The sequence below is a fragment of the Nelusetta ayraudi genome, unplaced genomic scaffold (assembly GCF_046127955.1).
Source record: "Nelusetta ayraudi isolate G7.1 ecotype Tasmania unplaced genomic scaffold, CSIRO-AGI_Nayr_v1 ptg000135l, whole genome shotgun sequence".
Classification (NCBI taxonomy): domain Eukaryota; kingdom Metazoa; phylum Chordata; class Actinopteri; order Tetraodontiformes; family Monacanthidae; genus Nelusetta; species Nelusetta ayraudi.
In genome coordinates, this window is record NW_027466185.1 from 14,333,368 (window position 1) to 14,345,000 (window position 11,633).

An 11,633-nucleotide genomic window follows, 5' to 3' on the forward strand; every position below is an offset into this window, starting at 1 on the left:
GAGATCCCGGGCCATTAATTGCAGCTCCGACTGCCATTGGCTATTACCTCTGTCACTGTGACGGGCCCCAAGATTGCCTGAGTAAATGAGGGATGGACAAACAAACACACCCACACAAACACACACACAGATAATTGGTTGGAGCGGCAGCCACTGGGGAGGAAGGGCCTGCTGTCCCCGAGGCTCCGGGGCTGCCACACCAAATAACCAGCCTCATAAACATGTGAGACGGAGTGTGTTGGTGGTGATTATCCCCAATTTTTTTGTCTTATTTATTTTTTGCACAGCACTAAGAGGGAATCGATTAAAGAGCCAGTTTAGGCTGCTCGAGATCCCAGTCGGGGTGCGTGTATTTATTTATTTATGTATTGCTCTCACCGCCTGGAAGAGGAGGATAATGAAGGGGGCGGAGCCTGGCGTACGTTTGAAGGCGGGACCTTCACCTCCACACTGCCGCCTTTTTATCGCCGTCCTTCACCTGCCTTTTCCCGAGCAGGGCTCTGAAATGTGCAATGAATTATGGGTAGCGATAGGGAGGTACGAGGCACACAAGCCGGGGACAGAAGACGGCTGGTTTTCATTTTTTCTTTTTTTTTTCCTTTCACGCCAAGGCTTCCGGCAGGCGTCGAAGCCCCGCCTTCATTCTCTGCATCGGCAGCTCATGGAGTCGGCGGCAGCAGCACGCAGCCCTCCTGCTGCCGTGTAATTAGGCACCGTGCGCACTTCTGAAAATCAGCCCTCTGTGATGTCACAAAGGGCACAGACACACCCTCGAGTGAAGTACGTGACTGCAGCTCGCTGCTGATTGGTCCTCCGACTGTGGTTCGCCCACGTGTGGAAAAGTCGAGATGCCTGTTTGAGTTGTTTTCATTCATTTATTTATTTATTTATCTTCCAGTGCCGCAGGTTCAGTTGTGCGTCAGATGGCTCTTATACCGCCGCCGCTGCCGCCTCCTCATCCTCCTCCTCCTGTGGCACAAACGCAGCCATAATGAAGACCCTACAGTAGCTCATTAGGAGCTCGCGCTATTTTCTCCTTTGCCTTTCTAAAGAAGTCATTAAGTTTCCTTGATGCTGCCGCCGTCTGTGTGTGTGTGTGTGTGTGTGTGTGCGCGCGCACGTGCCTGCACAAGCGTAAGCGCCGCAGCCGTCGCATTTTTATCATCTCGTTGTCATTTTTTCCCTCTCCTATTAAAGGCAGCACGCAGATGCATATGTCATCCAGAGGGGAAAAAAAAGAAAAAGGAAAACGCCTCCACTCACTCCTGCGTTAATAAAAAGCAGCGATTGCCGACCGTGTCCGGCCGCTCGGCTAGCTAGTTAGCGGTTAGCTGCAGCAGCGACCTGGGTCCACTGTCCTGCTGCTTGCTCACTTCTTGTTTTCTTCCGCTAAGTTTTGGTGGCAGAATTCAGAAGCGAATTGTTCTGATTTGTGTTCACGAAGATCAGGGACATTTTAAATTGCAATAGTGTTTACATTGTGCAGGGGTGACTCAATTTAGAGATGAACAGTAAAGTATGGAGAGTGAGCAGATGCCTTCCTAATGAAAAGTTACTGAATGTCAACATGTGAGGGAAAAAAACAAAACAATTTTTGATGCTAAAAGCGAAGCACACCATTAAAATGTAAAGTTCCCATCTTAAAAACTGTCCTCACTTTATTGTCATTGAATATCAATGACAACATTTCCATCCTGCTCTTCTTCTGCTTGCTTCAATGTTGAGAATATGTTCTCGTAAAAGTCGCATCTCTGGAAAATTTGCACTTTGTGATGCCATCAAGGGACTTTTAAACTGCGAGTGACTGCACTCCCGAGTCCAGGTGTTGACTCCGCCCTCTGTGACTGCTTTTTGTTTGTCTCCTTACCAAACACATGGAAGCTCCAACTTGGACTCAACTCTAAAACCTGCCTCTTTCTGGATGATTCATCGTGATAGGCAGTTCAGCTGGAGTCTCGGGTCGTAATATGGATCTCTATTTTTCCTTAGGACAAACCTGCTGTGGCTGCTCCGGCCTCTCTGGAGGACTTTGACCAGAACCCTGTGTTGTCAGGCGTCCTGGTGTATTAGCGTCGGATTAGGAGGAGCGAGAAAGGGAAAAAGAAAGAAAGAAAAAAAGAAGGACATCAAATTAGCTCACTTTTGATCTTTTCCAGGCTCACAGGGTCGAGTCGGCAGCAGGACTGTGGTCTTTTTATTGATTCCATCCATTATGACGGGCGCCCCGACGGCTCGGTGGCCGCTGAGAGCCTCATCAGCCGGGGGTCCCGCGGTTCAAGCACCCCTGTGTTGACTGCCTAGCAGCGGCTGATGGAAGGGGAGGGGGGAGGGGCGGGAGGGAGGCTCTCCTCTGAAGCTCTGTGGCACCTCCTGCCCTTTCTTCTGCGGGGAATGAAAGGACGGCGGTGCCGAGCGGTCGGCCGTCTATAAACACTTCACATACGTCCCGTTAATATCGCATCCCGTCCGCTTTGTACCGGCGGCGGGAGTCGGATTATCCCTGCGGTCATGTGACTCACCCGTCCTGCGGCACCTTTAACAGCTTAGCCGCTGGTAACCCCAAGCAGCGGCAGCAGCGGCGATGATGATGATGATGATGATGATGATGATGATGATGATGATGATGATGAGTCAGTTGCTGTGATTAGAGTAGCGCAGCAGCAGTGGGCACTGATCACTTAGTGGAATATTAAAATTAGCCTAGAGGGGGAAAAAACACTATAATAGCCTGTAGTTTTCTGTAGTGTGAGTGTGTGTGTGTGTGTGTGTGTGTGTGTGTGTGTGTGCGTGTGCGTGATTATGAAAATCAAATATTGGCTCGGCACTTTCTATTACTGTCAAGAGAACCTCACAATAATCTAAGTGTTCTCTGACTGCACAGACTGATTTAAAGGCCCAGTGTTTTTCTGCTTGTCAGATCTTTATTTTCCCATCCTTTAGATTCTCGGGGGACATGATTAAGTCCACAACAAAATAAAATGGCATATGTAGCCCTCTGTTTGTCACCTCCTGTCAAAAAAAATACTGACGTTTTTCGCTCCTTGCTTTCGACTTGGTCCTTTGCAAGACCTTGTTTGGAATGTTTAGAATGAATGGTCTCAGAAGGCGGAGCCAACGCCCTGGGAGTGGTCTGAGTCACTAACCCAGTGAGAGGTGTCGTGCCCTTTCTGACATCACAAAGGGGGCATTTCCAAAGCGTTTATCGTTTTATTTGGGTGAAGTTTTGCACGAAGTCGGACTTTTAAATCCTCCAACGTGCCGTTCAAGTTTTCAACGTCACCCTTTTCCAACACGCCAGGTTAAACCAACACGCCGCCTCTCTGTCTCCCCCCGCAGGCTTCATCTACACCTGCGGCGGCACGCTGAAGGGCCGCAACGGCAGCATCGAGTCGCCGGGCTTCCCCTACGGCTACCCCAATGGGGCCAACTGCACCTGGGTGATCGTGGGCGAGGAGGGGAGCCGCATCCAGCTCATGTTCTTGTCCTTCGCCATCGAGGAGGAGTACGACTTCCTGTCCCTGTACGATGGGCACCCGCACCCCGCCAACTTTAGGACCCGGTAAGTCCAGTCGGGGCCTTTAAAAAAAAAATAAATGTATTGCTCCTCATCGCATTTACATTTAGCGTCTTTTTCATCTTTTGCCATAAATGTGGGAGAGGAGTGGGTGGGCGAGAACGCACAGCACAGCACAGCACAGCACAGCACAGCACAGCACAGCACAGCACAGCACAGGCGGCGGGCACCTCTTTTAGGTCTATAGCATCTTGTTTGCAGTTAGCCACTGATGTGGCGCCAAGGTCCCCCACTTCTGCGGCTGGCGGAGACACTTCTTTGTGGCGGCGCCAGCGAAGCGACGGCCTGAGCCGCATTCAACGAATCGACACAGCGACTTTGAAGTGCAAGTCAAAGCGGCGAGCGCAGAACCTGCCGCAGAGGCGGCGCGTCGAGAGCATTTACTGTACTCGCTCTGCAAGAAAAACAAAATGATTTAAAAGAATCTGCCTTTACTTTAATGAAATGTTGGCCGGATGTAATTCTTTCATCTGTCATCGGACTTTAACCAACGTTTCTTCACATTTGTGAAACGATGAGATTGGGATCAGGCCATGGAAAAAAGAAAGAAGAAAGAAACTAAAAACAAAGCAGCCCAGACAGAAAGTCTTCACGACTCGTGACGACATCAATCAGAGGTGCCTGTTGGGGTCTGTCTGCTGGAATTAGAAATTACCTCTCTTACCTCGGGGATGATTAGAATGATGGAGTTATTGGATTAACGGATAAAAAGGTGCGTACGCTGCGCCGTCTATTAAAAGTGTCACATTTCCTTCGTGCTGAGGCAGAGATGGAAATTAAAGCCAAGTTTTGACAGGCGCCGTCATCCTCACACACTCCTGTCTCCACTTTATATCAGTGTCGTTAGAAAAAAAGTTTTGCTTTTCGTGCTCAACGAGTTTGGACTTTAATTGGGTCACATGTGATTGAAACAGTAAAAGACAAAGAATCGATTATTAAACGAGAAAAAGCTTTTCAAAAAAACTTTTTAGAAATTTGAAAAACTTTTCAATTAGATTTATAAAAAAATATAGAAGATATAGAAGAAGCATTCTAGGCCAATTAAAAAACAGCATTAAATGCTGTCCCCTGTTTTAGCAGCTGTGATGTCACAGTGAAATCATGACAGCTGTTCCCTGGCTCTTCTCTCCATGTCAACATAAATGCTTAATATTAATAGTATGTGTGTAATTTCACTTTATCAGTGTGAAAATTCCTCAACTTTGAATCAAAAATCCACTGCAGTGCTCTTCCTGCTTAGGTTTGAATGTAAAGCTGTGTTTTGACGTGGAACAGTGAAGCCACATCTTCAGCTAAACCAATTTGCTGCTTGTCAGACGTGAACACGGTCACCCCATGACAAAAAGGCGATGGCGTATCAATTTATTTTCTAAAGGTCACCCTGTTCATGACTGCATTTGATTCTGCTGTGATACATTTCCCACTCTTTGCCTTTGCTTTGTTAATTGATCTCCTACTGCTGGACTGCCAGTGTGGCGCTGTCTCACAAACACATCTCATGAGGGATGAGGGTTGCCAGTTTTGGGAACCGATACCCTCACTAGCAGCAGCGTTGTCCAGCACCAGCGCCCCCTGGGGGTCACTCTCACCTCCCTGAGCCCCCTTTATTTTGCGCTGTGATCTCAGGTCGGGCTGAAGCCGATTAAATCATGCGGCGCGCGACAGAAACTTTCGCAGTCTGGCGGCAGAACGCAACTTTGGTTTCAAGGCAGGGCGTGTCAGGACGTTAATCAGCGCTCGAAATGAGTTTCTTTTATTCCTCCGGTCCAACGAGCATAATTCCCTATCAGCCGCCGTCATAATCAACGGGCCGGCCGGCCGGCTGGGGCCTGTTCTAGTGTCGAATTAGAGGAGGGGAGCAATAGAGACAGAGTGAGAGAGAGGGGGCGGGGCGGCGGCGTGATCATGTGACTCTCCTCCAAATGGGCAGCAAGAGGGGGTGGGGGGGGAGGAAAAAAAAAAGAGAAAAGTAAGAGTAAGATGCCCTCTACGCTCTTATTGCTTGATCAGAGTTTCCTGCTTATCTGAGATTACAGGAAATGGCCGTGCCGAGCGGCAGTACGTGCATGCACGTACCGCCGCTCAGTCAGGCAGTGTGTGTGTGCGTGCGCGCGTGCATGCGTGAGCACTCACAGGCTCATGCCCATGCATCAGATTTATGGTCTGTGTAGTTACAATCGCCCTGCCAGTTAAGCTAAATTACCTCGGCTGTCTTACTCTCTATCTCCTACCCTCTTACACACACACACACACACACACCGTGGACCCGTGCACCCAGGGCAAAACGGCGATTAAAAGGTCCAATCCATTAACAAGGAAATGATAATTATGGGGAGGGGCTGGAGGTTGGAGAGAGAGTGATTAACATGTAGGGCGCAGACGCCTACACGCTGCCGCCTGCACATCCAGCACAGCGCCGCTTTTTTTACCGACTCACCAGCCAAGAAACCGAAACGTCCTCCATCTTTCATCCCCGCCCTTCAGGGGAAAACTTTGCCGCCTCAAATTTGTCCCCCCCCCCCCAAAAAAAAAGGAGAAAAATGGAGCTTCGTGCCGGTCGGAAGTTGAAGCGGCGGTGACCTATTAGGAAACGCTGCCCGACGCCGAGCAGTAAGTCATACGCTAATTGTCGCAAATCGTCGCAGGAGTGTCTACAAGGATGGAGGATGACGAGCGGGATGGTATTTCACATTGAAAAGGTCAAGTTCACGGTGAGTGTTATTCAACACCGTAACTCAGAGGCAGAGAGGGAGAGGCGAGGTCGACGCGACCCACGTTTCACGATTCCTGGCAGGTCTGGTCGGGGATTCCGCTGACTCTGAGTCGCTCTTTTACCTCCGACCTCTGTAATAAGTAATGTAGTGAAATGTCTCAGACTGACTAAAAAACTGCTGCTCACTGGAGGATGGCGAGATGCACGCAGCTTCCTCTCAGAGTCCAGATGCAACCACTGTTGGCTCTCAATTGTCCGAGGCGTGAACAAGCGGACGGTTGTTTGTGCGTCTGTGTTGGTGGGCCCCGGAAATACTTGTCGAGTTTGTCGAGGGTGCGACCCCGCCTTCACCCCCCCAGGACTGCTGAGGATAAACTCCAGCAAACCGCTCAGTGACCCTGAGTGCCTGATTAGCAGTGATAAGAAGAAAAGATGGATGGACGGTTGGTGGATAAAGGAAAAAGAGGCTCCGGGAACTAAATGGGTTCCGACTTCCTGCGAACACACAATGAAATATAAGTTCATCGTCTAGATGCGATGCGAGCTGAGGCCCTACTGGCGGAGGGATACGGCTGTGACGTAACAACTCGACTTAGTCACGTCCTCAACCCCGGCAGGTCTCGCCGCCTTTATAATGTCACATGACGCAGACGTGACAAGAAGGCGGAGTCATCACTCGTAAAACTGCATTTAACCTTTATAGTGGTTACAGTGTGTGACTATTTCCGATCTTCACCTCACGTCGTCGTTGGGCGGATTTTAACATTGATCCATTTTAGACATTGATACAGTTTATGTTCTGATTTCTGTGTTCTTTGCATATTTATCACACACAAAGGTTTCAGTTCATCAAACCAATTTTAATATCACACAGAGACAACCTAAGGAAATATAAAATGCAGTTTTTAAATGATGATTTAATTTACCAAGGGGGCAAAAAAAACCTATCTGACTATGTGAAAAAGTAATTGCCCCCGCCCCCCCCCCCTTGTTAAATCACAAATCGTGACTAATGACAGTTTTGGGAAAGCTGAGTTCATTTTCACAGGCCACACCCAAGCCTGTTTACCACCACATTTGTTGAACCAAGAAATCACTTAAATAGAATCTGTCAGACAAAGAGAAGCAGACCACAAGATCTCAAGATGCTGTTTTACTCTCTTATTTAAAGTCGCTTCTTTCCCCATGTGGCGTCTCGTCCACGCTGCTGAGACTACCTGCAAGAAGCATGAGCTCATCATTATGTAACAGTACTAACAATTTTAGTTCTGTAGCTACAGGGAGAATCCCCCCCCCCCCCAAACCCTCATTTGGACTGATAATACATTTTAATTAGAGCCTATAAGTATTGATAAAGGATGACTCTCCATTGAGGTCTCCAGCGTCTCAGTCATAGTCTTTGGGGAAATTGTTCACCTGCCCTCCCACAATGAGCTGGAAACGAAATGAAAAATGAAAGAAAGTGGATATTGATTCGGCTGAATACTGGATAATTAATGTGGTGCAGAAACATTGCTGCAAATGCAAAATAAATGGATTCCATGAACGGTTTGCTCCCATCGCTCCAGACTTCCAGGACTGAGCTGGGCGAGAACTCGGACTAAATGGTGTTTGGTTCCTCTTGCTGTGAAAAAAAATTAAACAAAATTAACACAATCGAAAAGGCACAATTTTTTTTTCATTATTTCATTATTGCCGCAGAAAATAGATCATAAAGAAATCCTGGAATAAAACCCGCGGGAAACATTGTGGGAGGGAAATAATTGGGATCTGCTCAAAGGCTTGACTGTGAATCGCATTTAGACTCTTGTGAATCGACAAATCAAATACTGGACCTGTTTTGAAAGGAACTGGAACTCTGGATGAAAACAGATCCAGACAGAGGAGCGACCAAGTGAGATAATTTCACACTTGCAAGTCTCCAGCGGAAACACTCTGAGGTTTGGTGGAGTTAATTAAATAATTAAATAATTAAACCCAAGGCAGTGAAAGCTGAAACTGTCTGCCGTCAAAGTGCTTTTCTTCTCTTGGCGAAAACTGTTGTCATTGGACTTTGCAGCATAATTCTGTGCTGAGTTCGAGTGATGCAGCGTGTGGGGGGTAAAATTCAACCATTTCCTTTGGTTTTCTTCTGGGCCCCTCAACGTGCTGTTTGATCGCCGCAAAAAACTCCCAACAACTCGCTGAAAAAGTTGAGCCAGGTCACTTTTATGAATATTTGATAGTCTTAATCTATCAACCTGTCGCCCCAGCACAGTGGGTGTTTGCGGCGTGCCATGTTAATTTGTTTGTTTTGCCTTTTTTAATATTGTTAAAAGTAAACCGGGTTAGTTTTGATGAAGGCAGCCGCTTCGATCCCGCTAACCTCGTAGCCGCGGTCGATGGAAACGCGGTTGAAAACGTCTGTAGTGCATTTGTGTGAAAAATAGCAGCGGGCTTTAGCGCTGCGCTAACTGGTTTATTGCGATTGCGGCGCGAGTGGAAGATTAACCGCGGCTACACAAAACGGCTCAGGGCAACAACTCACTGTAAAACTCGACTTTATTAGCGTGGACGTGCCGCCTGTTTCCCCCCCAATCGGCGCCATATCCTGGGAGAGAACGGCTTTAAGGGAACCAGCTGTTGAGTGGCTGCAGAAGCCCCACGGTGCTAAAACCAAATATTAAGCACTCTAAGACGCGGCTTGCACTGTCGATTAACAGAGTTCAAATATATTACAGCTATAGAAAAGCAATCGCACTTGACTAGATTGGCCTTTATATTTCCTTCATATATTTTAATCAGCTGTTATTTGGTGTCCGTTACCTTTATGCGTCAATGTTAATTAAGCTACTATCATACAGTCGTTACTTGGGCATAGTAAACTCGAAAAAGACATCATGATTCGTTAGCTTATAATGTTCAGAAAACCAACCGGCAGTGCTGCACGCACAGCGTCTCCCATTCGTTTTCAAAGGGAGATCACAATCCTGAAGATTACAACTGAATTATTTTTCTCTGTTTTTTGATGTATGCACTCATTGGGAGCGACAGCCAATTGGGAATCCAACACCAAAGCAGAGGCAGCGATCTAAGGAATTCCGCCGTCGTGGTGTTGAGCCTCAAACGGCAGCGTCCCCCTCGTCGGTTCATCATGTGAGAGCTCAAGGCCGGCGAAGTCCGTCAGGATTCGATTTGGTGTCAATAATTTATCAGAGCTCAGGTGAGGCGGAGCGGCACATGCAGCCCCCCTGTCACGCTGTATATCAGCATTCAGTGAGCAGCCTCCCGCCCAATCAGGACCCTGTGATGGAGCTGTTCCCTCATGTGAATTGATGCGTTTCCCACCTAAAGCTGCCCCGAGTCTCTCCGACCAACCAGAACGCTTTGTGGCCGGTTTTCGTTTCCGAGACGTGCGCTTCCGTTACGGCTGCACTTCAGGGAGGGGGAAAAAAAACGGCGCGGGAGCCTTGAAGGATTTTTTTTCTTTATCTTTTCCGGTCAAGCATCACCGCAGCACCTCTGTGGTTTGCTTCTGGCCGGTGGAAGCTTTGGGGAGGGCGGATCACGGAGGAGCCTTGAGGCAGGTCAGCGTGCGAGTGGCTGCGGTGGTTGAGGGAGGAGAAGCGAGCCGGTCGGGGCCTCTGGGCGGCTGAGGATCAGCAATGTTGTAGCTCGCGACCTTCCAGATCTGCGCCATGTTTGTTGCAGTGTGGAGATGTGAGTCTCCCAAACTGTGCGAAGGAGTTTTGATCGCACATTCTTTAAATTTTGGCATTGAAATTCCCTCTTCATGCCAGTTGTGCCGGTAGAATCTCCTTGTTTTGGCCGCCAGTCACAGTGAGGGGGAGAAATTAAGAAAAAATTAATAACAATAATAAATTTTACCTAAAGGCGTCTTTCAGGACATTCAAGGTCACCTTGCAGACAGTTTTAAAAAGAACAAAGATCACAATGCAGGCGCACAACAAGTAGTAGGCTGGAAGTTGTGACGTGAGGAGATGGAAGAAGATGAGGATGAGGAAGAGGAGGAGGAATAGGAAGAGGAAGCGGGAGGACGTGTGAGCAAACAGAGGAAGTCCCAGAAGGAAAGACAGGTGATATTTATAGCAACGGCTGAGCAGCTTTCCTGGCAAACCATAAATTGTAGCACCCTCAAGGAATGTGGAGCAACACGGTGACGCAATTATTTGAAAGAAAAAAAAAAAAAGAAAGAAAAAAAAATGCATATTTGAGCGTTGTACAGCGTGGGCCTCTCTCTCCAAGGTTTTCCGACTCCCGCAAAGTCTCCTGGGAGATTTTGCTCCGTGTTAAAGAGCAGACTTGCATCGCGCACGTCACGGTTGGCAGCGTGTGAATCGTGCTCAGTCGGAACTAAAGGGAGCCAGTGTGTGCCCTCGTATCTGCCGCCGGACCGTTAATTAACCGGCGACCGTTTCCTCTGCAAACGGAGTTCAGCTGGGAGAAGAATGTGACAGACAGACAGACAGACAGACAGACAGACAGACTTCCCTAGAAAACCCTCCCGATCCGCCGATCTGACTCATTCACACCCACCCAGGCACGCTGCTGTGGAGAGTGGCGGCATAAAATATTAAATCCTACATTAAATTCAAATGGCGACAGCGGGACAAGGTTAAGTACGAGTCTGGAAGGGAAAAAATAAGATGAAATAATTAAATTGCACCATCCTGTCTCGGTTTAAAAGCCACGTGCTGAGACCTCTGCAGCGCTAACAGTTGTTTCCCGTTCTTCTTGGCTTGTTATTTATGCTAATGCCCATTCGACCTATGAGATCCCTTACACTGGTTCAAAGGGGGGAAGGGAGGGAGGGGTTCGGAGGATCTCCTCAATCTGCTCTGCTTCCTGGGAGTCGCCACACACTGGCCAGTCTATTTCCTCGTCCTGCTTCCTGCGCTGACCCACTTTGTGTCTGCAAAACCTCCACAGCAGCAATTTTACACCTGGCTAGGCCACACCAAACACACACCCCTGCCTGCACGCGCGCACACACACACACATACACACACGCAGTGCTCGCGTGCACTGATAACAAGCACACAGGTGCACAAGGGGGTACATGCACAGGCTTGGAAATTCAAAGATGTGTTGATGGGTGTGAAAATAAGCAAATACGCTCTTTTGATGTCGGAATGGAATTATAGTAGAGTACACTTTAACTGAGAGGGGTTGGTAGGTATGTGTGTGTGTGTGTGTGTGTGTGTGTGTGTGTGTGTGTGTGTGTGTGTGTGTGTGTGCGTGCGTGCGTGCATGCGTGCGTACGTGAACTGAGGTGTGTTTACCCCTGAGGTAGAAGTATTTCATCTCTTCCTGCATCACTTCTGCCCTGTAGGGGGGTAAGACGTA

The 11,633-nt window shown here is 48.3% G+C and overlaps 1 protein-coding gene across 1 annotated transcript in view; it reads left to right on the forward strand.

Annotated features, from left to right (window-relative positions):
* csmd3b (CUB and Sushi multiple domains 3b) overlaps positions 1-11,633 on the forward strand; it is a 282,923-nt gene that overhangs the window by 67,070 nt on the left and 204,220 nt on the right. The window contains exon 2 of the mRNA XM_076011490.1: positions 3,337-3,559. Coding sequence (XP_075867605.1) covers positions 3,337-3,559 — 223 coding nt within the window. The remainder of the gene's footprint in view (positions 1-3,336; positions 3,560-11,633) is intronic.